General features: G+C 44.1%; 1 protein-coding gene across 3 annotated transcripts in view; it reads left to right on the forward strand.

Moving 5' to 3' along the window:
* Positions 1 to 26,313, forward strand: part of LOC120996234 — a 142,310-nt gene extending 115,997 nt beyond the window's left edge. The window contains exons 14-21 of one of the 3 annotated variants that reach the window (XM_040426019.1): positions 2,397 to 3,147; positions 7,174 to 7,211; positions 10,764 to 10,827; positions 12,001 to 12,081; positions 13,976 to 14,025; positions 16,439 to 16,484; positions 19,307 to 19,430; positions 24,283 to 26,313. In XM_040426019.1, the coding sequence (XP_040281953.1) occupies positions 2,397 to 3,147; positions 7,174 to 7,211; positions 10,764 to 10,827; positions 12,001 to 12,081; positions 13,976 to 14,025; positions 16,439 to 16,484; positions 19,307 to 19,430; positions 24,283 to 24,733 (1,605 nt within the window). In that variant the 3' untranslated portion in view covers positions 24,734 to 26,313. The remainder of the gene's footprint in view (positions 1 to 2,396; positions 3,148 to 7,173; positions 7,212 to 10,763; positions 10,828 to 12,000; positions 12,082 to 13,975; positions 14,026 to 16,438; positions 16,485 to 19,306; positions 19,431 to 24,282) is intronic. The other 2 variants (XM_040426021.1, XM_040426022.1) reach the window with 2 other exon arrangements.
* Positions 26,314 to 26,807: the final 494 nt, after the last annotated feature.

The raw sequence follows: 26,807 nt of genomic DNA on the forward strand, positions 1-26,807 counted from the left end.
GGGACAGTGTTATACAGTTGGCTGGTCACTACTTTTGGGATGGTTGGTCACCGATGTTATTTCCTTGTTTTTGGGTCTTGTTGTCCTTAGGTGGTCCAGTCCTTTGGACCCTTCTTGAGTTCCTGTCCAGGTAATCCTGCTTGGGGTCCCTGACCCCTCTCCTTCCTAGACCATCTAGCTGGCAGCTCCCTTCTGGGGAAGCTACCCATGGTTTCTGGCCACACAGGCTCTGTATGACAGCTGCTTCTTTGGGCCCGGTTTGCTCCTTTTTCCCCCTGGGTCCTCAAAGGTGGTTGTTTTTTTGAGCTTCTAACCTCTCTTCCCATCTCCCCAGGTCAAGACCTGGTACCTAGTTGTTTTGTGCTATGGTTTGCAGTTTACATCATATGGTCACTTTTGGGACGGAGCTTTCCCTCCTTCGGAGCAATGTTCCTTCTTTAGGCTGTTTGGAGTCCTCTCCTTCTACTCCAATATCTCTTACACCAGTGGGTCTCCGCTTGTATTTCCAGGACCTTCGACTGGTCCCTTTTTTCCCTATGGCTTTATGTAGCTAGGGTTTTCCCTGGTCTTACATTTCACAGTGATATTATGTCTTACAGAGGCTTGTATCTCGCCTCCTCTGTATGGGGGGCAGGTCTTTTCTCCTGACCATTACCTAGACCCCCCTCCTCCGGGGGTCGGATGTTTTCTCTGGCAGGAAGAGGTTTCCACCTTCTCATGGGTGTTCCTCTTTCCCCCTTCCTTGCTGTGAAAGGAGGCTCGCTACCTTCCCTTGTGAGTCTTTGTTATGATTTCTCTCAAGAGTTTAGTCTCCAGTGCTTCTCTGTGTCTTCCCTGGAGCTTCCTTATAGATGCAGAGCGCTAGGTTGTTTCCAACTTACGTCCTTCCATATGCAGAGCGCTAGGTCATTACCAACAGGCGTTGCAGTGCTAGTCTCCTGTTTCCTCAGGGGGAGCCTTGGTTCTTCTAGATCTTTTCTCTGGCTCTCTAAGTGCATTTTTGTCAGCCTCTCGCGCGAGACATCTGGCCCTGTCCCTTATCCTCTAGCGCTCTATTGTTTCCCACTTTGGGTGGAGCTGGGTGTTCCTTTGGTCCTTCTGGCAGGTCTTGTTTTCCAGGCACCTGTCCTTGAGATCTTTATGGTCTCCCTTTTTCTTTGGAACCTTTTCATGCTAGGGTCTCTCCTGGTCCTGTTGGGTCACATGGTTCTTCTACACCTGTGCATCCTTCTTTTTGCATGAGGTTTCAATCCCACCCTCGAGGACTGCTTTAGGACGTCCCATGGTGCTGTGTTCCCCAATGCATTTAAGAGGAAACTGGATTTTTGTACTCACCATAAAATCCTTTTCTCGTAGGATGCATTGGGGGACACAGATCCCACCCTCTGTTTTTATTTACTCTCCCTGTCACCGGACTGCTGTTTCCCGGTCTGGATAGCCTAGTGCTGTGGAGAGGGTATAGCCCACCTGGGCGGAGCCAACCTTTTTTTATATCTAGTGCCTCCTAGTGGAAGCTGGGCATATACCCATGGTGCTGTGTCCCCCAATGCATCCTACGAGAAAAGGATTTTAAGGTGAGTACAAAAATCCAGTTTTTAGAGCAGGCATACTGTCTGGTAAGGTTGATCATAGTGACTAAAGTAAGCCCTATATCTCTGCAATCAGTATTACTGTTGCAGAAAAATTCTTATCTTTTAGTTATTTGTAAATGAGGTCCATGGAGTACCAAGGGGCTGGCCTAGCCCCTCGGAGTATCATGCCACATCTACCTCTTCCTGTCACCATTCCCCCTCCCAGTGAGTTTGACAGAGCTAGGTATCCTCACTGCTCCGATGCCCGGCCTTGAAATGTTGTACATGCGCCAGGGGCAGTACTATTGGTGCATGTTCAGTAAACATCTCAGAGCGGGGATGACCACATGAGGTCTTCACTGTGGCAGCGCATGCGTAAGATTTCAGGGCCAGGCACCAGAGCAGTGAGAATGCCTGACTAACTGGGAGGGGGAGTGGCAGCAGGGAAAGGCGGAGGTAAAGCAGTGCTCCGAGGGGTTAGGCCAGCCTCTTGGTGCTCTGAGCACATCATTTTCATATAACTATAAATAATAAATTCTGCAACACTAATGATGCTCTTTAGTTATTCTGGAACATCTTTTCTTAGATCTGTGTGTTGTGCCATTTGTCTTTTATTCCTTGTAGAGATTTATGAATAAACTGACAACTGGTGTTACCAGTTTGGAACAGCAAAACAGAGTTATAAGAAAAATGCTTATGTCACAGGGGATTTACTAAAATAGACATGTTAGGAGTGGTAACTGGTTATCTTTCCGAACACCTTGCAGTATTAAAATTGCTTGAGTCAAGAGTTCTATTCAACCCAACATTGCTGGTTTCTTTCAGGATAACTTGGCTGTAGAAGATTCACTGGATAGTGATGTCACTGATAACTCGTCATGTTCCGGCAATATAGATATAGACAAGACTCCAGAGAGACTGCTTGCTAATCCCTCAAGACGCTCTACTGAGGAAAACCATTTCATAGGAGAAGACCCTGATCGTTTACAAGATGAGGAAACACCAGACAGAATGTCAGCTCATTTTTCTAAAAGAAGAAAGACAACAAATGATATTTGGTCCTCAGGCAGCAATAGAGAAGACAGGTCGTGTAGGAGTACATTGGATGTACCTTCATGCTCAGCTAATTTTACCCAGAGTGTGGCACCTCCTCTAGGTATGTCAGATGGCATTAAGCTTCCTACTCAGCAGATACACTCTACCAACAGAAAGGAAAAGCTCCTCTCCGAAGGCTGTACAGATGCTAAGAAATCCACAAGGCCTGATACTTCAGAGGGATGTTCATCACATGTTTTGAACGTAGAACCAGCTAGGGACCTTGGCGTACAAGAAAGTTCAGAAACACAACCGTCGGAGGATCTTTCTGTGACAGAACCAGAATCACCTTCCTGCTCTCCTTTTATCCTGGAGAGAGATGGGAACAAGGTCGACGTGTCTACCAGTGTCAGTGATGCCGCATTGGAGAAAATGGAAAATAACAGTAAAACTCTGTGGAGTGCACCAAACGGACAGAACAGAGGAACCGTTTCTAATATACTCAGTCCTCAACAGAGAAACTCTTTGCCAAGTAAACTAGGTGTGTCACGTCTTGTTGGAGTAGAGGTCCAGTTGTAGGTCTCATTCACATGAATGTATGTGAGATCTGTATTAGGCCCCTTTCACATGAGCGAGTTTTCCGCGCGGGTGCAATGCGTGACGTGAACGCATAGCACCCATACTGAATCCTGACCCATTCATTTCAATGGGTCTGTGTACATGAGCGTTTTTTTTCACGCATCAGTTCTGCGTTGCGTGAAAAACGCAGTATGTTCTATATTCTGAATTTTTCACGCAGCCCTGGCCCCATAAAAGTGAATGGGGCTTCAATGAAAAACGCATTGCACCTGGAAGCAAGTGCGGATACAATGTGTTTTTCACTGATGGTTCCTAGAAGATGTTGTTTGTAAACCTTCAGTTTTTTATCACGCGTGTGAAAAATGCATCAAAACGCATTGCACCCACGCAGAAAAAACTGAACAACTGAACGCAATTGCTGACAAAACTGACTGAACTTGCTTGCAAAATGGTGCGAGTTTCACTGAACGCACCCTGAACGCATCCGGACCTAATCCGTCACGCTCAAATTGTTTTAAGATTTCCCAGTATTTCCCCATGCACATGCATGCGTGACCCAGCCGAGCATGCGTATGTTCTAATAGGGGGAGCAAGCCACTGTCAGACACTTAACATGTGCTGTCAGGGTAGAGTCGGGAGGCCCCATACACACTCGATGGTTGTACGGTCCCACCAAAATTGACAAATTTGCTGACAAACATGTACCGTAATGTGTATGGCCAGCTTTAGTCACTGGAACCATTAATATGGTCATAGGGTCACATTTATTAAGACCGGCATTTTAGACACCATTCATAATAAAGCTCCATAGCTGGCGGACAATCCGCCGAAGTTCTGAATAGGCGCAGGCATCTCCATAACGTCGGCGCTTCCAGCGCCAGTTCTAAATATGAGACCGCTTCCTAGCTGTCTTATATTTAGACCTTTTTCTACACCTAAAATTTTTTAGATCTGGCATGAGTGGGGGAAAGTCGCAGATACGCCTAATTTAGGCGTATTTCAGATTAATAAATGACCCCCATAATTTATACACACAGTCCACATGTCTGAATATGTATGTGCTCTGTATTATATGGGTTTTCTAGGATAAACATGTATGAGTTGTGCCTAGTAGTGATGCCCAGTCCTGCTGACAGTCCCCATCCCTTTAATTGTTTACACACAGCAGTTCATTTATATGGGTAGCTGTGCCTGATCCCTGTCAAATGTATTGCGCCGAACGGCAGAATCGGACATCTCTGTCCTTTTGGATGAGCTGTTGTGCCAATGATAGGGGACTGGAGTGCCCTTCATACTGTTCACTGGTTGGCATCCCTGTGGTTGGGCTTCCACTGATCAGATGGATCACCTATCCTAAGCAAGAGCAGATTGTGAACTTAAAGTGGCCCTGGAAAAAAATACTACGTGGCCCTATGTTGTAGGTGGGTCTAAATTTACAGAAGGCGGGGCAATGCAAGTAGGCGGGGTCAGCAATACTATAGCGCAAAATACTGCCCCAGCAGAACCAAATACCACAGTGCAGCACAATATGCTGCCCCAGAAGATGTCCCTCTGTGGTGGCCATGAATAGCTGCCATGTTCTGTCCTCCTCCTCCACTTGTCTCTGGTAAAGATATGGTAAAGAGGGGCAAGGTGATGAGATGCGGCCACAGCTGTTGAATTCAGGAAGGCATGTGTGGTCATTGGCCGGTACATGAGCACCTGATTCTCATATCGTTAATTCCAGCTGAGAGCTTATGTACCTGGCCAGCGGCAGAGAACAGGGCTTGGTTGCCCCCCTGGGCATCAGCCCATCGGGAAATTTCCCTGCAGGGTCTATGGCCAGTCCACCCTTGATCCTAAGGGTACATAATTAAAGGGGTTTTCTCACTTCAGCAAATGGCACTTCCGACAAATTTAATGCAAGGCACTTACTAATGTATTGTGATTGTCCATATTGCCTCCATTGCTGCCTTCATTCATTTTTCCATCACATTATACACTGCTTGTTTCCAGAGGTTATGACCACCACTGCAGCAGAGATACAAGCTGGCCAGATGCGATTTGCAGCTCGTGCGTGCCTATGCGCACTCCCACCAGAGAGGGCCACCAGAGAGGCCGGCACTTTTTCCTATAGTGTGCAAGCACGGCTACCACTGCTGGACTACAGGGTGTTCGTAACTCCTGGAAACAAGCAGTGTATAATGTGATGGAAAAATTAATCCAGCCAGCAAAGGAGGCAATATGGATAATAACAATACATTAGTAAGTGGCTTGTATTAACTTTCTCTACATGATAAATGCCAATTGCTGAAGTGAGACAACGCTTTTAATATTTAATGCCTGGAAAGTCATTTTTCAAATAGAAATCCATTCTGAAAATACAGATTTATAATACAATTATGTAATGCTTATCCATATTTTACATCCCTATTTGATCTATATTTGTATCTGTAATATTGGAGAAAAATGAACTGACAATACATATAAAAATAAACTTAATAAAATAGTTACATAAGGTAACTGCCTTGTTAATGATTAAAACGGACATAAGGCTCTGTTCACATCAGCGCTGTGCAAGGGCGGATTGGCCATAGACCTTACAGGAAAATTTCCCGGTGGGCCGATGCCCAGAGGGCCTCCCAAACCCTCCTCTCTACCACAAGCCACATGACTTCCTAAATTCAACTACTCTGGCCCACATCTCAGCCCCTGCTCCTTACCTTAATCCAAGAGAACTGGAGGAGGAGGGCAGAAAATGGCATCTGTTGATGGCCACCACAGAGGAACAGCTTTTGGGGCAATATATTGTGGTTCTCTGTGGTATATGGAACGGTATTTTGTGCTATGGTATTGCTGAACCCGCCTATTTGAGTTGCCCTGCCTTCTGTCATTTTTAGGATTTTTTCCAGGGCGCCTTTAAGTTACCAGTCCGCCCCAGGCGCTGTGGCTTCCATTTATAGCACTGTGCCAGATGCATCACAATGGACACAAGCAGCGGCCAACAGACCCTGCTGATGTGGGGTTTATCGGGCTCCACCACAGCAGTTTTGATGCAGAAAATAGCACGGCATCTGACACAGATGTGAACAGGGCCCAATATGTATGCATAAATGTAGCCATAAATACAAAGCTATGCTACTTTTCATAATGGCCCTAAACTGACCATTGATATTGTACCATAGTCATTTTAGGGCTTGCCAGATATTTTTTATGCCCTCAGATAACCCCTTTAACATAGTTGTACAGCACAATTCTATGTCATTTAAAGAGCTTGTCTAGTCTCATGATATGGAAGTCCTATCCTCTGGATAGAACACTGATATCAGGTCACTGGGGGTGTGACTTCTGACACCCTCACAATCGGCTTCAATGTCTGCCGGCAGAGAGTAAGCTGTGATTATATGCTACAATCTAGACAGCGTGCAGGTAGACACTGAAGAGGGCACAGTGCTTTAGGCCTCGACAAACATCTCATAGGTGGGGGTGTCGGGAGTTGGACCCCAGGATCTGATATTAAAGGGGTTTTCCGAGATTTTTATTGACGACATATCCTCAGGATAGATCATCAATATCAGATCGGCGGGGGTCCGAAACCTGGCACCCCCACAGATCAGTTGGTTGAAGAGAAGGCCGCGTGCTGTGCCAGCACAGCCTTCCCTTCATTGTTTACCTGTCAACATCGCAACGGTGAGCAGATGTAATTACAATAAGGCATCCCATTCACTTCAGGTGAGCTAAAATGAATGGGATGGCTGCCTTGTAATTACACTTGCTCACCACTGCGATGTCGCCGGCAAGCAGGTAAACAATACAGGTAAGGCTGTGCTGGCACGGCGCGTGGCCTTCTCTTCAACCAGCTAACCTGAGGCTTGATTATCAAAAAAAATATTTTTGAAAACCTCTTTAAATTCATGAACTATCCTGAAGATAGATCATCAATATCATGAGAACAGACAACCCCTCTAATAATTTACATTTCATAATTATCAATTTACTTTTATTTCAGAAATTCTTTCTCAACACTTGCGGAGCCATATTCTTAAGGTAACCGTTGCACTGTTAAAGTTAGATCCAGCAGACCTCTCTAGCTTTTTCGATTTTAAAGGCTATGTACACCTTTGCTCTGCTTGTTAATTTGCTTCCTAAGTAACTTCTAAGTAGTCTTTATTAAAAAATAAAATTCTGCCGAACAATTTGTGAAAGAAAAATCACGGAAAATAATGCACTATTACAATAGATGCAAACATTATACATAGACTAACCCTTATATGATAAAATCTGAGACTCTCAGCCAATATATTTGGATCAAAACACATCTGTGCCCGCCTACCCACGCCAATGTGGTCTCAGTCAGGCAGGACCTACTCTAAACCTACCTATGCCGTTGGGCATCTACATTCAGGAGAGCAGACCCTGCACATATACAGGGAGTGCAGAATTATTAGGCAAGTTGTATTTTTGAGGATTAATTTTTATTATTGAACAACAACCATGTTCTCAATGAACCCAAAAAACTCATTAATATCAAAGCTGAATATTTTTGGAAGTAGTTTTTAGTTTGTTTTTAATTTTAGCTATTTTAGGGGGATATCTGTGTGTGCAGGTGACTATTACTGTGCATAATTATTAGGCAACTAAACAAAAAACAAATATATACCCATTTCAATAATTTATTTTTACCAGTGAAACCAATATAACATCTCAACATTCACAAATATACATTTCTGACATTCAAAAACAAAACAAAAACAAATCAGTGACCAATATAGCCACCTTTCTTTGCAAGGACACTCAAAAGCCTGCCATCCATGGATTCTGTCAGTGTTTTGATCTGTTCACCATCAACATTGCGTGCAGCAGCAACCACAGCCTCCCAGACACTGTTCAGAGAGGTGTACTGTTTTCCCTCCTTGTAAATCTCACATTTGATGATGGACCACAGGTTCTCAATGGGGTTCAGATCAGGTGAACAAGGAGGCCATGTCATTAGATTTTCTTCTTTTATACCCTTTCTTGCCAGCCACGCTGTGGAGTACTTGGACGCGTGTGATGGAGCATTGTCCTGCATGAAAATCATGTTTTTCTTGAAGGATGCAGACTTCTTACTGTACCACTGCTTGAAGAAGGTGTCTTCCAGAAACTGGCAGTAGGACTGGGAGTTGAGCTTGACTCCATCCTCAACCCGAAAAGGCCCCACAAGCTCATCTTTGATGATACCAGCCCAAACCAGTACTCCACCTCCACCTTGCTGGCGTCTGAGTCGGACTGGAGCTCTCTGCCCTTTACCAATCCAGCCACGGGCCCATCCATCTGGCCCATCAAGACTCACTCTCATTTCATCAGTCCATAAAACCTTAGAAAAATCAGTCTTGAGATATTTCTTGGCCCAGTCTTGACGTTTCAGCTTGTGTGTCTGGTTCAGTGGTGGTCGTCTTTCAGCCTTTCTTACCTTGGCCATGTCTCTGAGTATTGCACACCTTGTGCTTTTGGGCACTCCAGTGATGTTGCAGCTCTGAAATATGGCCAAAATGGTGGCAAGTGGCATCTTGGCAGCTGCGCGCTTGACTTTTCTCAGTTCATGGGCAGTTATTTTGCGCCTTGGTTTTTCCACACGCTTCTTGCGACCCTGTTGACTATTTTGAATGAAACGCTTGATTGTTCGATGATCACGCTTCAGAAGCTTTGCAATTTTAAGAGTGCTGCATCCCTCTGCAAGATATCTCACTATTTTTGACTTTTCTGAGCCTGTCAAGTCCTTCTTTTGACCCATTTTGCCAAAGGAAAGGAAGTTGCCTAATAATTATGCACACCTAATATAGGGTGTTGATGTCATTAGACCACACCCCTTCTCATTACAGAGATACACATCACCTAATATGCTTAATTGGTAGTAGGCTTTCGAGACTATACAGCTTGGAGTAAGACAACATGCATAAAGAGGATGATGTGGTCAAAATACTCATTTGCCTAATAATTCTGCACGCAGTGTAGTGTGCTGCTCCTAGTCACCTCTATGTGCATCCAGCAACCAATGATGGGAGGAGCATGCCCACCTAATCAAGGTCGCCTGTGGGATAGGCGGGGCAAAACCACACTGGTAGGCGGGCAGAGATGTGTTTTGATCAAAATATATTGGCTGAGAGTCTCAGATTTTATCATATCAGAATTAGGGCTTAGTCCATATATGTCACGAGGGTGTCAAGAGCCACTTCTGACTCCGTTATACCCGGGATCAGGAAGTCGCAGCGGGTGGCTGCGCGTTCGATGTACAAAGACAGTGCTGTTTCGTAATGGTAGCTTTCTGGGTTTGCCTTGCAATCCTTTTTGGCTCACTCAGGGATCCGTAGCTTCTCCTCCTCAGCTGTTTCTTGTCCAGCAATCCCAACCTCCTTATTTTCCCCTCTCCCACTTCTCTGGTTGCCAGATATAGAGCTTCCTGCCTGGACTTCTATACTGACCCTCTGGAGCTGTGTAGCTGTGTTCCCTGGTTGTTGTTCCAGAACGTTACCCTCCGGATCCCTGTTGGGCCTTGATGGTCTGCTGTTGTCGCCCACTTGGGATTATATGTTTGTCTGTATTGGCTCATCTTAGGGAAAGCCAGGGTTTAGGCACGTGATCGGCGTACGGGTGAGGAACCCGTCTAGGGACGTCAGGGCAGTCAGGTGCCAGCCGCAAGGTGAGTCAGGGGTCACCACCTTTCCCTCTCCCTTGGACAGGGCCTTCCCATTTCCCTCCCTTTGCGTGACGCCGGTCATTACAATATATAATGTTTGCATCCATTGTGTTAGTGCATTATTTTCTGTGATTTTGTCTTTTATAAATGTAGCCATGCACATCTGCATATTCATTTATTACATTGTACAGGATGTTTTTTTTTATTTTTCTGTGATTTTTGATTGGTTTGTACAGTTTGTGTGCACTACCTTTCAATAGCTAGCGGTGCTGCTGCTTATGACTTAGACTGGACGGCAGACTGCTGATGGCTACATCGCTGCTCAGGGCTCACAACACCCTCATCTCTTATATGGCATGGTGCTACTCATATCAGCTGGGTTGGGGCAAATTTATTTTAGAGAGGGGTGTGGGCATTGAGAATTTACAGGGGGAGGGATCACATCAGCAGAATCAGTGTAGAGAGAGGGGAGAGACTCTATAGCAGACTCTTCAGGGGGAGGTTGTTGAAATCACACACATGTAGCAGCAGACTAGAAAGAGAGGAGAGACCCTATGGCAGACACACAGGCAACATCATGGTAGAGAGTGTCACAGCAGAGGAAGGAAACAACACACGGACTGTATTAGAAGGGGAACGTGGTACAAAAATGAAGTACATAAGGTCATGCTCAAAGCAGCAATCTGGATTCACAGAATTCACTTCCATCCTGTATTACTGGGAGGGAAACCCCACTTGAGAAAAGTTTGAAACTAGGAGCATGTTGCATACTGCATAGCAAGGAGTGTGTAAATGAAGGATTGGATAATGCCGCCTTTGTGCAAATTTTTGAACTCTTGTTAACCACTAATCTATGTGCGAATCATGTTTTCCTCAGAGGTGTGCATCAATTTTATGTTTGGCCCCTCTTTTTTTTCTATCAGATACAGAGTACTATAGAGACTTCAAAAAGAAAAACAGCCGAGAATGCAGAACACAGCAAAGCTGGTAAAGAAATAAAAATCCTATGAATTATTTAAGGCCTCATGCACATGGACGTTGCTGTTTTGCAGTCAACAACCCATGGATCCGCAAAATACAGACTCTAAGGTCTCTTTCACATGGGCGTCGCATGTGAGGGCCGGATAGGATGCGGGTTCGTCTTTTTCCGTGCAAGTGCAAAGCGTTTTAATGCGTTTTGCGCGCGCGTGAGAAAAAATTGGCATGTTTGGTACCCAGACCCGAACCCGAACTTCTTCACAGAAGTTCGAGTTTGGGTTAGGTGTTGTGTAGATTTTATTATATGGTTATAAGGGAAAATAATAGCATTCTTAATACAGAATGCTTAGTAAAATAGGGATGAAGGGGTTAAAAAAATATATTTTTTATTAAACTCACATCATCCACTTGTTCGCGCAGCCCGGCTTCTTCTTTGATGACCTGGGAGGAAAAGGACCTTTGGTGATGTCACTGCACTCATCACATGGTCCATCACATGAACCATCACCATGGTGATGTATCATGTGATGGACCATGTGATGAGCACACATCACATTAACCTCTCCATCCCTATTTTACTAAGCATTCTGTATTAAGAATGCTATTATTTTCCCTTATAACCATGTTATAATGGAAAATAATAAAGATCAGGTCCCCATCCCGATCATCTCCTAGCAACCATGCGTGAAAATCGCACCGCATCCGCACTTGCTTGCGGATGCTTGCGATTTTCACGCAGCCCCATTCACTTTTATGGGGCCTGCTTTGCTTGAAAAACGCACAATATAGAGCATGCTGCGATTTTCACGCAACGCACAAATGATGCGTGAAAATCACCGCTCATGTGCACAGCCCCATAGAAATGAATGGGTCCGAATTCAGTGCGGGTGCAATGCGTTCACTTCACGCATTGCACCCGCGCGGAAATCTCGCCCTTGTGAAAGAGGCCTAACTGTCCTTCACTTTCCTTAGTCCCTTTTATAGAAATGTCCTGTGTGGGGATGAATAGATGTGCAACTGGTCATCTTCTCTCTCCTTTAGTGGAAATAGAAAAGAACCCCTCCTAAATGTGACAGAGAGCAGATTTTCTCTTTCGTTGGTAAAGGGGGTGATAACATGCATTAAAGTTCCTGTATGCTCCCAGATTGAGTAATTTGCAGCTTCCCACCTCCTCTCTTACAGACACACAGAACCAACTTCATGCTGCTCCCCAACTTCAATCAAATATTGAATCTACAATATTGAGCCCAGGAACATCTGAACGTTAGTATGCAATATGTTTTATTGGACTACAAATAAAGTGTTGCGGCACCCCGTGCATAAAAGGGGGTAAGCGCAGTTTATGCGATATTCCCTTTCCAGATGCAAAGGCAGCTACTAAAGACGCCAATCTCCCGAACTGGAAACCATATGAATGCTGCATACAGCCGAATAGTAAAAACCATATGAAAGATTTACACTCCTAGCAGTCGGACTGAAACAGCATACAATCCCCCCAGCATACAATCCCCCCAAGACCAAGCGCTGTGTTGAGGGTAAAGCAGTGGACAGCCAGAGCTGTGTGTTTATTGTTCTTATATACACATTCTTACATAGTACCACCCACAGGGTTTTGTAAAACAACCAGTAACCCTGTACAATACATTCAGACACTCCCACATAAAATCCTCCCCTCTGCCTGTGATACAATTACCTTACACAATGGGTTAATGTCAATGGGTTAGCACAGGCAGGAGAATACAGTTTTACACAATGTCTTCTGTCCTGGAGACAATTGGGAAGTAATCCAATTTATCTCCAAGGGCAGAGGCAAAACTCCATTAGCCACATGGTAGCAAAAGACAATAAAAGACATAAGAATATTTAACAGTGCAGCTATTGCATAAAACATAGACATTTAACATATCCCAGATAGCTCAGGTCTGAGTGCATATTATTAGGTGAATGGCACTCAGACTATACGAATACAGTTCAATTGCCATGGGGTTTAAGTTTAGCATGGGCTGATGAGAGGGCCCATAATCCTAGGGCAAGAGGCTGGCAACCAGGATTCTCCAGCACCCAGTGGCGAGGTTGGTTTCGCCACATAAAGGAATAACATTATTAAGCAAATGCTACATTTTGGAGGTTTTGTGGCTTGGTTTTAATCATGGGATGACCTGTTTAATTTATACAAAGATCTAAATCCTAACAATGTAGTCATAGCAAGCATGTACGTATTGTTCACACTATAAGACACATTCCAGGTTTAGACAACAAAAAAAATAGAGAAAATTATTTTCTACTTTTTAATCTTTCTTGGTGTTTTAATGAAATGGAGGGGTTCATAGAAACCTTAGTGTCTCCTCTACTGATCATTTTAACAAAAATCAATGATGCATGTAGTCACCTCAATAAATGTATCTAAGTACATGTGTCATTGCTCCATGGTGTCCTGCCATACTTGTTCTGCTAGATTTTTTTTTTTTTACTCTCCTTTATCATGACATTATACAAACACACACAGCTCTACAGAATGCACCATTATAACACACAGCTCTGCTGAACACACACACAGCTCTCCTCCCACTGATGACATCATCAAAGGTCTTTAAAGCTGCAGTAAGTTGGAGCTTTCTTCATCTTTACTGCAGCTTGGAAACCTTCAGCATTGCGAGGACGATGTTTATCACAGTCCCCTCCATGTTTGCTGTCCCTTCTCTCTTGCCTGTACCGATTACATAGATCGGCATCCAACAGGGAGAGAGATATGCAGACCACAAGCTCTCTCACTGATCCAGCAAAACACTATGAGCTCTGCTGGATCAGTAAGGAAGGTTTACCATTGCTGGAACACCTTGACTGCAAGCTATTAGATGCAGGCACTTTTTAGGAAGATTTCTTTTTCTAAAAAGTGTGTCTTATAGTCCAAATACAGCAAATAAAATAAAGATATATTACCTATGTCATTTGCTGTGTAAGAGTTAATTTCTCTCTTTCTCTCTCTCTCTCTCGCCCTCCTGTAATGTCAATATGTCCTACTAATGCATATGGAGAGGGGTTGTCTTCTTGAGCCAACCTCCATGAGAGAGTGCTTGCTATAGCATGCATGTGTCATTCTTCTACGTAAGGTTTTCTTCTTTCTAATGCTAGATAATATTGTTTTTTATATTTGCAGGCCAGGCCACCTCTGAAGGATCACCAAGCCCAAACAGAAAAGATCAACCTGTAAGTGCAAGAGTATGGCCTTTTTAATATCAAACTGTTACGGTAAATAGGAAGTAGTGACCACTATTGTATGATATTGGAGAAATGTCGAGTAATTAAGGGGGTCATTTATTATTCTGAAATGCGCCTATATTAGTCCTATTTCAGGCGCAGATTGCAATTAGTTGCAGTGCAATCTACCACTTTTCCCCACTCACGCCAGGTCTAAAAAAGTGGGTGTGGCGTGAAGGGGGAAGGGGGGGACTTTCCAGCCTATCTCGTTCGTTATTTTCTACACCTGTTTTAGGCGAAGAAAATGGTCTAAATGTAAGCCAGCTAGTTAGGTAGAGGCCTGCGTCTCTTCATAATTCTGGCGGATCCACCGCCAGATATAGGGGTTGTTAAGACCGGCGTCTTAAACGCTAGTCTTAATAAATGACCCCCTAAATGTATGCCCTTATAGAAAGTGTGCCAACATAAAATGCTATCCATCAGCTTGTATAGAATCAGGGTCTGTGATACACCTAAAACTATACAATAATGTCAGTACCATACAGGGATCACAGCGGTCAGAGGTACGACCAGTCCCCAAAGCCAGGAGGATCCCCCGCACCGCATCTACATGAGGTTATTCCTAAAGATACTGCACACTCCTGAACATGCTTATTCCTTACTTTTTTTTTGTGATTTCCATGACACAGGAACAAACGTAACATTTGCCGTCATAAAACGTGTGGCAATAAAGATACTAAACACAGAAAACAGTAGTTAGATTATATTCAGAAGTGTCTGTCGTGTCCGAATTTTATAGTGCAACTACCGCATTTTCTTTTACACAAATGACAAAACTGAAGCATTTTAGCAATTTAGTGGCAGTTACTGCAAAAAAAAAAAAAATCATGACATGACTGCTGCATCTAAATATAACACTGCAGTCAAATCTCATTGTTTGCTGTGTGACTACACCCTAAGGCTACTTCATCTAAGGCCGTGGTGGATTTGCCTTACATCTGTGCCAAAAGTCCACTGTTTTTACAGTCCACTAAATTACAATGCAGTACATGTGAATGGGTTTTTCAAAACCTCATACATGTGCGGCAAATAAAAGTCTGCAGGGAATTTAGGACATGCTTTTGACTGTGAAATCATTGTGAAAATTTATGTTGTAGAATTGCAATGCACTTCACCCTTAAACCACTGCAAATCCCAACAAAACCAGTTCATATACACAAAAAAAAAAACTGTGAATTCTAGACATGCTGATTCTTTAAATCCGCAACATTGCCCTTTTTGTTGCAGATTTGCCCAGAATGTCATAGCCTATTCTATGCATTGCAGTGAGTGAAATATGCCACTAAACTTAAAAAAAAAAAAAAAGGGGTACAGAATGAATTTATTCACCCGGGCACATACGCCATTGACTACACCTCGGAATAGAGTTACAAATGAACACTTACACAACATGTATGCATACAGGATACTGGCATGAACTCATACACACATTTTGGTTTGTATGTATACACATGTAATAACTGAGTTTGCACAATACACACATCTGTCTATTAATGCAAGGCTTTTAGCAAAGCGGAGCAAGCGGGCGCAGGGCAGGAGCTCAGCATAACACATCACTCCTCTTCCTGTGCCTGCTCTGGCATAGAACAGGCTTTAGGAAAGCAGTGCTGGTACAGGCAGAGGAGTGATGCGCTGTGAAGCTCCTAACTGTACAGGAGTATGGATGACAAAGCGCTATAGGCACCTGAACTTCAGGTGTCTATATTTCATAGAAAACAAAAAAAAAGAAAGTTTATTAAAACTAATAATTTTAGGGCATTTACAGTAGGGTTTTAATAATCTTTATAAGGTTAAGTACACTGTAAACCTCCCTAGTGTAGCTTTAGAATTGTGTTTAGAGTCATTGTCCTACTGGGAGGTGAATTTCCATCTCAGTCTCAAAACTTTGGCAGACTGAAACAGGTTTTCCTCAAGAATCTACCCATATTTACTGCCATCCATTTTTCCTTCAAACCTGACCATCTGTCCTTCAATCCTCCAATTCCTGCCAATGAAAAGCATCCCCACAGCACAAAGCTCTTCTCTTTGGGAATGGTGTTCTAGCGTTTCCAAGGATGCCAAAAGAGGACCTTCTTCCATGTGTTTTGGGGTCTGCTACATGCTGCTTGGTCAACTCCAAACATGTTTTCTTATGTTTTTCATGAAACAATGGTTTTTGTTTTGTTTTATTCTCCACTCTTTTCTCTGTTTCCCTCTGTGGAGTGTACGGCTCATAGTGGTCCTGTGGACAGATACTTCCATCTCCACTGTGGATCTTTGGAGCTCCTTCAGTGTTACCATTGGCGTCTTGCAACAAACAAGAATAATACCCAGGCACTGTAACATCAGAAGGCTTAATAACCCTGCCATTCTATACTTTCAGGCTGACAATTATCTGCGTGAACCTTTGGAAAATCAGAAAAGTTCAGGTATGTATTCTTGTGTTGGATAGTTTTATCTTGTAATACATTACTTGTTACTGACATTTATTTTTCAGCTTTTATTTGTTCTCACAGAGGTGTATCTAGGAATTCTTTCACCCAGGGCTAAATGCAGTTTCCCCTACCTGAGGGCAGTAGATACTGGTGACAAATACCCTGAGAAAAACAAAAATCACTGTTGACTAGCTCCAGAGGAAATCATGGACTGGAATCCGCTTAAGGGCTTGTTCACACGACCGTGTGAAGCCTGTGCCCGTATTGCGGACCACACGCAGGTGCCCGTGCTTAGCGGACCGCAATTTGCGGTCATGTGAACAAGCCCTAATGCAGAGAACAAGCTTAGGGGTCCTTGTATACATCAAATCCTGTCTCTCCCCGTCCTCTGATGATAGGCAGTTTTCTTCTTATACAGAGTATAAGAAATGAGTGCGCTTACCTTTGCGCCCGATATGAATTTTTCATAATGTTATACTATTTTTCATCTGAAATATTTTTTTATTAAAAATGTACAATTCAGATGGTTCTTTTTTAACTGCATTTTATTTTAATGGGGTTTTTAAGTCACAGTAGCAGACTTGAAGCATACATAATGCTTTGGAATACTTTAAAGGGTTGACCGAGTTATGTAAAAAAAAATATATAGCACTGTAAGTCTGATGGTCAGCGATATATACATAAGCTAAGTAAGTTTTCGGCAACAAAAAAAATTCTATTTCCTCATTTCCCTGGTTCTCTTCTGGCCCTTTGTTTACCTGCAGTAACAACAATCACAGTGGTGCATGCTGTGTGATAAATTTGGCACGTCTTGACATTTTTAAGTTGCTTGCATAAACCTTGTGTAAAATATGTAATAAATGTGGTGATTGGCATGTACAGTACGCCTGTTTTATGGAGCAACTTGACCCAGAATTCTGGTGGAATTTGCTTGGTAAATCCTTCCCAAAAACGTGTAAAGTATGGACAATTACAATTTTGTTGCCATTTAGACATAGGCCCTGATTTATCACGCCTTCATGCCAAAATTCCAGCTTTTGTCATTGGGTGGAGAAGAAAAACTGGAGTAGTTTTTCTAGACAAAAGTGTTCGGTTTAAAGTGGTTGTCCTACTATTTTTATTGATGACCTATCATCAGGATAAATGAAAAAAGGAAGAAGTTTGCACAGCTCACCCAAAATCCACTAGAGTGGTGCCTGGAGGACGTCATGTGGAAGTTTTTAATCTTCATATATTAAAAGGTATTTTTTATCTAAAGGCGCTGTGTCTTACAAAGTTTCTATTTTGAAAGTGTCATAAGGATAGGTCATCACTATCTAATTAGCAGGGATCCAACACCCGGCAGCCCCGCCGATCAGCTGTTTGAAGAGGAGGTGGCACTCTATGCAAGTAATGGGACAGAATAATAATCATAAAATCAAACTTTCACTTTTTAATACTTGGTTGCAAATCCTTTGCAGTCAATTACAGCATAAAGTCTGGAATGCATAGACATCACCAAACACTGGGTTTCATCCCTGGTGATGCTCTGCCAGGCCTCTACTGCAACTGTCTTCAGTTCCTGCTTGTTCTTGGGGCATTTTCCCTTCAGTTTTGTCTTCAGCAAGTGAAATGCATGCTCAATAGGATTCAGGTCAGGTGATTGACTTGGCCATTGCATAACATTCCACTTATTTCCCATAAAAAACTCTTTGGTTGCTTTTGCAGTATGCTTTGGGTCATTGTCCATTTGCACTGTGAAGCGCCTTCCAATGAGTTCTGAAGCATTTGGCTGAATATGAGCAGATAATATTTCCCGAAACACTTCAGAATTCAACCTGCTTCTTTTGTCAGCAGTAACATCATCAATAAATACAAGAGAACCATTTCAATTGGCAGCCATACATGCCCACGCCATGACACTGCCACCACCATGCTTCACTGATGAGGTGGTATGCTAAGGATCATGAGCAGTTCCTTTCCTTCTCCATACTCTTCTCTTCCCATCACTCTGGTACAAGTTGATCTTGGTCTCATATGTCCATAGGATGTTGTTCCAGAACTGTGAAGGCTTTTTTAGATGTCGTTTGGCAAACTCTAATCTGGCCTTTCTGTTTTTGAGGCTCACCAATGGTTTACATCTTGTGGTGAACCCTCTGTATTAACTCTGGTGAAGTCTTGGTTGTTGACTTTGACACACATACACTTACCTCCTGGAGAGTGTTCTTTATCTGGCCAACTGTTGTGAAGGGTGTTTTCTTCACCAGGGAAAGAATTCTTCGGTCATCCACCACAGTTGTTTTCCGTGGTCTTCCAGGTCTTTTGGTGTTGCTTCTTTTTAAGAATGTTCCAAACAGTTGTTTTGGCCAAGGGTTTGTTTTGTTTTTTTCAGCCTAATGATGTCTTGCTTCATTGATAGTGACAGCTCTTTGGATCTTATCTTGAGAGTTGACAGCAACAGATTCCAAATTCAAATAGCACACTTGAAATTAACTCTGGACCTTTTATCTGCTCATTGTAATTGGTATAATGAGGGAATAACACACACCTGGCCATGGAACAGCTGAGAAGCCAATTGTCCCATTACTTTTGGTTCCTTAACAAGTGGGAGGCACATATGCAAACTGTTGTAATTCATACAACGTTCACCTGATTTGGATGTAAATACCCTCAAATTAAAGCTGACAGTCTGCAGTTAAAGCACATCTTGTTCGTTTCATTTCAAATCCATTGTGGTGGTGTATAGAGCCAAAAATGTTAGAATTGTGTCGATGTCCCAATATTTATGGACCTGACTGTATGTTACATAAGGCTTTGTTCACACTTTCCTCATATAGCTTTTAAACTTCTCACAGGTATTCCCAATGAAAAAATAAATCTTGTGTGTCAAGAAAGAAGTGAATCCATTACCTCAAGGAGAAATCTATTCCCGGAGCTCTTGCCAAACATGAATCTCCAACAGTAAGTATCACCCACGTTACGTACGTAAATTGAAAGAATACAAATTCTGTTTACCATCTCTGACATCACTGCCGGTGACCCTAGTACCAGAAACACCAGTTAAATTGCCCCTCCACATCTTTGTACCTTCAGTGGTTCCTAATCTTACTTGAGGTCAAGGTCATACTCGGCATGAAAGAGTTGGTGGCAGGTTCTTGTTGTTGGTGCAGCTGGGCAGTGTGAGAAAAAACCAACTGGTTATGCCTTTGTCACTTGTTTTAGAGACCAGGTTTCTACAGGAAGTTTCATAACCTCCACAGTCCTGTTGCATCCTAGGAGGAAAGAGTGTACTCCAAACCCTCTCTCACCTGATGAGGTGGCCATCACATCCAAGCAGAGAAATAATAGAGAAACGGCTTCTGCTGTGTCCATTCCTTCAGTGATGGAGAAACTGAGGACAAACAAGATTCTTGCTTTTTTTTAGCTTAGGCTACTTTCACACTAGCGTTTTCAATTCCACTGTTGAGATTCGTCAGTAGCGGAAGAAAACGCTTCAGTTTTGTCCCCATTCATTGTCAATGGGGACAAAACTGAACGAAACACAGTGCACCAAAATGCATTCCATTCCGTTTGGCTGCGTCCCCATTGCGGACAGAATAGCGCTGCAAACAGCGTTTTTCTGTCCACTATGTAGTGCAGAGCAAGATGGATCCGTCCTGACACAATGTAAGTCAATGGGGACAGATCTGTTTTCTCTAACACAATAGAAAACGGATCCGTCCCCCATTGACTTTCAATGGTGTTTATGACTAATCCGTCATGGCTATAGAAGACATAATACAACCGGATCCGTTCATGACAGATGCATGCGGTTGTATTATTGTAACGAAAGCGCTTTTGCAAATCTATGACGGATCCACAAAAAACGCTAATGTGAAAGTAGCCTAATCAGAAATCCCAGCCATCTCTTTTCACTCAACATCAAACTATACTGATGTTCAGGAGAATTATGAGAGGGTTGAAAGTGGAACCCTTGAGATACCATGAAAGGAGCTGGAAGAAGATGAGGAAATATCAGCACTAAATGAAGATTATTGGAACTATCTGAATATCTGAAAATATTGATTATTTCCTTTAATATATATGAAATTTACTCCCACCCCTTCCCTTAATCCACATTATTCACAGTTTTTGACCATTGCAACTAGAGATGAGCGAATTTCATATTTTGAAATTCGTTCACGCTTTGTTTGGTGGTAAAAGCAGAATTGCATTATGGATTCTGTTGCCACGGACCATAACACAATTCTACGACGGAATGTATAACGGAAAGCCTTTAGAGGCATTCCGTCATAATAGAAGTCTATGGCCTGCATAACGGATCCGTCCCGATTCCATTATGCAGGGGAGTCCTCTCCTGCATAACGGGAATGGGACAGATCCGTTATGCAGCCCATAGACTTCTATTATGACGGAATGAATAACAGAATGCATTCCGTCGTAGAATTGCGTTATGGTCCGTGGTAACGGAATCCATAATGCAATTCTGCTTTTACCACCCAACGAAGCGTGAACGAATTTCATAACATGAAATTTGCTCATCTCTAATTGCAACCAGTCATCAGCCTCAGCACTCGTATGTTCTAGCACATGTGACCACTGAAGGACCAGACGTGGCTGAGAACAGTGCAGCAGCGCAGGATTGCGGACAGATTTGTTTTTTATTAAAATGAGCACAGGGTACCACCATTGTCGGCATCTATGCTGGATAACCAGTTTAAATATTGGCAAAAGGACAATGCCTCCAGAAAAAACAGGCCTGTTTTTTTTAATGACAACATTAAAACTACAAATAAAAAGCTGTCACGGCCAGGCCCATGACCGTGACTTCTTACCGCATGCAGTTGCCGGCGGTTTTGCATGGGTCTTCAACCACGGGTGAGGGCCGCTTGTCTGTGGTCTCACTTGTGGTTGCCGCGGGCAACCAGTGTTGGGGTTTAGCAGCAGAGTAGCCTGAGCATTGCTAGGCAGCTTGCTGCCCTGGCATGCGGTCACACCTAGCAACCTTTTTGTTAGGTGTGTGTGTTGTGTGCACTGTGTTGTATGTTATTGTGTGCACTTTCCTTTATGTATGTGTGTTTCCCTTCTTTGGTTCTGGAAGGGTTAACTCCCTTCCCAGTGTGTGTGATGTCACTGGGTGGATCTGACCGTTGGGTGTGGCCTCTTAGGCCTATATAGCCTTGGTGTTTGGCAGGGCTCAGGAGGTTGCTTCAGCCATGCTTAGCTGATAGCAGCCGCCTGTGTTTACCAACTGCCAGTGAGAGCCACCCTTGTGGTTCATAAACCATATGTCACATTTTAGTTTATGTTAAGTTTATGTGTGATGTCTATTTGATGTTTTCCTGTCCTATGTTGTTTAGTGCAGCTTATGGATCTGGATTCCTGTTTGCACAGGGATCCAGTCAGCAGGGCTGTGGCAGGTAGGTGGAACTCGGATAGTTCACCTGCCATATCCGTAAGTTTGTTTGTGTCCCCTTTTTCCCTGCAGCTTGGCCAGTGAGACCCCTGTTCCTCCGTGTACAGTAGGAACAGGCCGTCTTACCTTGACTCCTAGTCCAGGGACCGGTCGGAGGGTGAGTTAGGGATCCGAGGTTCCGGAGCATGGGTCCTCCTACCTTAAAGGTCGGCCCATGCAGCTAGGAGTTAGGGTCAGGTTAGGGACGCTTTAGGAGGTGACCTGCTCCCTAATCCTGCTGTCCTGGCCGAGCAGCCAAAACATCAACTGACATCGCACGGCTGAGGATTTCCCCCATCCTCAGCCGTGACAGTATGAACCACAATGGCTCCTCACATGGTCTTCCCTCGAAAGAGGGTGAAGCATGTACCGCCCTCTGCGGAAGGGGTACATGCGCGCTCTTCGGAGGGAGAGCGTTCTGGGGGTTTCGCCTCTGACGGCGCGGTGAGTGGCGTCTCCCCGCCATCCCTTCACCGTTGCCTCGCTTGGCGTTCCCCTGATTTTATGGCACCGGTGTATTTGTTTGGTGTGCGGGTGCACACCTTCGGAAGAGGGTGCAGCATGCAGTGCCATCTTCTTGTGGCCTGCATGCGCGTTCTCCGGAGGGAGAGCGTCCCGGGGGGATCACCGTTAACGGCACGGTAGGTGGCTTTTCCCCGCCACCTTTCCTTCCGTGTCCGTATTGGTGATCCCTCGTCCCTCTCCATGTTCCCATCTCTGGTCGTTTGCTGGCAGCTCTCCGTAAGTGGTCCAGCTGCCTGCTGGTTAGGAGGGTCTGCTGGCAACGACTAGAGTGGGGACGTTAGTGCAGAGTCCCCTCGTCCACTCTCTGTGGTTCCATTCCCTTGTCGCTGGTGCGGGCTGCAGGCCTCGTCGGACTGGCTAGTGTGAGCTGGGAGAGGATGCAGCTGACAGTGACCCCCCTGGGAACCATGTACTGAGAGTGGACGTCTCCTTCTCCCATCCCCTTGTGTGAGTCCCTCACCAGTTTCCTTTTTTGGTGGGGGGGCTTTGAGGGGTGGGAGTGTCACGGCCAGGCCCATGACCGTGACTTCTTACCGCATGCAGTTGCCGGCGGTTTTGCATGGGTCTTCAACCACGGGTGAGGGCCGCTTGTCTGTGGTCTCACTTGTGGTTGCCGCGGGCAACCAGTGTTGGGGTTTAGCAGCAGAGTAGCCTGAGCATTGCTAGGCAGCTTGCTGCCCTGGCATGCGGTCACACCTAGCAACCTTTTTGTTAGGTGTGTGTGTTGTGTGCACTGTGTTGTATGTTATTGTGTGCACTTTCCTTTATGTATGTGTGTTTCCCTTCTTTGGTTCTGGAAGGGTTAACTCCCTTCCCAGTGTGTGTGATGTCACTGGGTGGATCTGACCGTTGGGTGTGGCCTCTTAGGCCTATATAGCCTTGGTGTTTGGCAGGGCTCAGGAGGTTGCTTCAGCCATGCTTAGCTGATAGCAGCCGCCTGTGTTTACCAACTGCCAGTGAGAGCCACCCTTGTGGTTCATAAACCATATGTCACATTTTAGTTTATGTTAAGTTTATGTGTGATGTCTATTTGATGTTTTCCTGTCCTATGTTGTTTAGTGCAGCTTATGGATCTGGATTCCTGTTTGCACAGGGATCCAGTCAGCAGGGCTGTGGCAGGTAGGTGGAACTCGGATAGTTCACCTGCCATATCCGTAAGTTTGTTTGTGTCCCCTTTTTCCCTGCAGCTTGGCCAGTGAGACCCCTGTTCCTCCGTGTACAGTAGGAACAGGCCGTCTTACCTTGACTCCTAGTCCAGGGACCGGTCGGAGGGTGAGTTAGGGATCCGAGGTTCCGGAGCATGGGTCCTCCTACCTTAAAGGTCGGCCCATGCAGCTAGGAGTTAGGGTCAGGTTAGGGACGCTTTAGGAGGTGACCTGCTCCCTAATCCTGCTGTCCTGGCCGAGCAGCCAAAACATCAACTGACATCGCACGGCTGAGGATTTCCCCCATCCTCAGCCGTGACAAAAGCAGAGTATGTGGAACAGTTGAAAATTTTAATTAAATTATTAGAGGGGTTTTCCAGTACTTCAATATTGATGACCTATCTTAGGGACAGGTCATCATTATCAAATCAGTGGCAGTCCAACACCTGGCACCCCCACTGATCAGCTGAAATAATCTAGGCTTCATTCTGAACCTTGGAAAGCTCTCTAGCTCATATTGGTCTAGCATTATTCCCTGTATGGTTACAGTTTCTCCAGATTCCAGTGTTAAAAGCTGTAATTTGGAAGCCACTGTCAGTAGTATGGAGGGAGGCAGCAATTATTGTTCATAGTTCAACATAAGACATGAAAACAGAATCACTGGAAATATTTCTGTTTTTACCTTTAGAACAGAAGGAAACTTAAATGAAAACCTGGAGATTCCTGAGGAACAAGTTGAATCTAATCTTGAGGAAACTGCGCTGGTGGAAGAACCAGTAACACCAGGATCAGTATCATCTGAATGTGTAGAGGAACACCAATCTGGGCCTTCAAGGATGGTCACACCATATAGAAGGCGGTTGCGTAGGTCACTCCACAGGAGTAAAAGCCGGAGAGGTTTTCAACGTGAAGATCTGGATGACTTGGATGGATTTGGCAGTGCAGTTGCAGGCCAGTGTCGGCGTATGCCAACGGACAGACAAACCAAATACATGTCATATGTTCTTGCTTCTGCAGACTTATTTTGCACACATCCAATTCTGCCTGAACTCGACATTTTAATAACCAACCTTAGGACTGTGTTGGAAAGATCTCAGCCGTCAACACCATGTAGTGGTTGTGGTTCATCAGGTTACTAACAGGTTTTTCAGTTTTGTTCTTTTATATTTTATTTTTACAGTGAAAGTATGACTTGTATTCTATTTTTAATGGATTTTGGTACATCATAAACAACATTTGGAAAATTAGTCACTCAGTAGGCAGGCTACATATGTGAAATAGTACTAGAGAAGGTACAATTACAATCAATTATGTCAATGATGATCAAAAATGTAAACCAGTGTCCCCTAACCAGTCACATGTAACTTGTCAGTTCCTTGCACAATTTATTAATTTAGGCCTTTCTTACTCCAGCACAAAATGAAATGCCATCCGTGATAAATTCCCCCCACTGAGTAAATATCCACAGTGTAGGAGAAAAAAATAAATGAACCCTTGACTGTAATAACATTTAGATCCCCTTCATCCATTAAGCCCCCAAAATAAGCCTATGGCATACATACGGTGACCCGCTGGTTCACTGTTAAATGGGTTAATGATATGATTCACACCTTAAAGCTGTTAAATTTTTACTAGGATAATCTGTGCACTACGCATTCAAAAATGTAACATATAGGTAGGAAATAGTTAACTGGCAAGTCTTAGTGTAGTTGCCAGGAGACAGGCTGGCCCAGCCCCTTTGCTGTGTTGTGGATGGTTTACAGACCAGTCTGGCTGTATGTCTAGCAGCATCTTATCTTATCTGACCCCAGCCTTGGAGCGTAGCTGGAGGCTGTGATTTGTGATGCTGCCCAGTAGACCTGAGAACTTTTATCCAGGAAAACACAATTCCTAAGAGTGGAAAACTGCCAGAAAGCAACTTCACTAAGGATTATTCTTTGAGGGAAGGAATCATTGAATATTTACAGATGGTTGAGTGCCAAAAAAGGCCATGCTGGACTGAGACAGTGAGATAAACACACATTTATGGCAATAGAATTTACTTCATGTGGAAAGGGTTAATTGCTTGTGGAGCCCACCGCACTTCTGAGATGTACTGGCCAAACGATTTATGGCTGTATCCCACAGACTGAACCAACACTGTATCCCACAGACTGAACATTGCAGAAGGTATATTGAGAGTGATTGCACACCTATGATGAAATGGGGAAGATTGCTAGTATCTATAGAAAGAGACTCAGAAAGGATGATCATGACAGCCATTTCCTATATACAGCCCTTTGGAGAAAGCTCTTCTGTGAGATACTTGAAAACTGTATCTATTCCTTGTATTTGTACTGCAATCATCATCATTAAAGAGTAAAGAGACTGTTCCTTGTTATAATCAAGCCAGATCTGGTCAATGCCTCCAGAATTTGCTAGCCTTTGCACTGTCCTCCTTCCTTGCACCTCGCCACCCACAAATCCGCCATAAAGGGCACTCCAGCCACCACCACCAGGCAGGAGACCCCAAAACTCCAGGATGTGCCACGAGGGGAAGAACGGTTGTGCCCCTCCAGCCACTGCATCCCCGGCCCAGGGAGAACTGGAGAAGAACTAGCCACTGTGAGTAACCGCCCATTGCTCTCACCACCACTTCCATCCTCTGCAACGCCACCATCATGCCTCCCAGGAAGTCCAGAGTGCTGCATATGTTCCCCCCCCCCCCCCCCCCCGAACCCTAGCTCATAACATAAATACAGCACCATTTGAAGGTTACGATACATTGACAGGGATCTCAAGTCTCCCGGAGGTACAGGCAGTCTCCCGCTATTAGATAGCGGCTCCCTGACACCCGCATGTGAAACAATATATCGGAAAGGTTTACTGATAGCAGAGCAGAGAGATAAGAGAAGTGACAGGACAGAGTTTAGATTACAGGTTGAATTAACCCTTTAGGGTCAAATTGGCTTCTCAAGGAGATATACATGTTAAAGGCATCTCTTCTTCTGTCTCATTCAGTGGCTATAGAACTATTGAGAGAGATGTATTTTTTCTAAATACATTTACACATTTAACCCTCCATTTTAATTATATTATTTACCCCAGTGTTAAATTCACCCCCCCTGGATGCTTGTTTTTTCCTACAGTGGGATAGATAATTACACACAGGGATTTAAAGAATAAACTTCCTGACTCAGACCAAGAGCCGACTCAGCGAGTAAGCAAGTGAAT

Source organism: Bufo bufo, chromosome 3 (genome assembly GCF_905171765.1).
Source record: "Bufo bufo chromosome 3, aBufBuf1.1, whole genome shotgun sequence".
Taxonomy (NCBI): domain Eukaryota; kingdom Metazoa; phylum Chordata; class Amphibia; order Anura; family Bufonidae; genus Bufo; species Bufo bufo.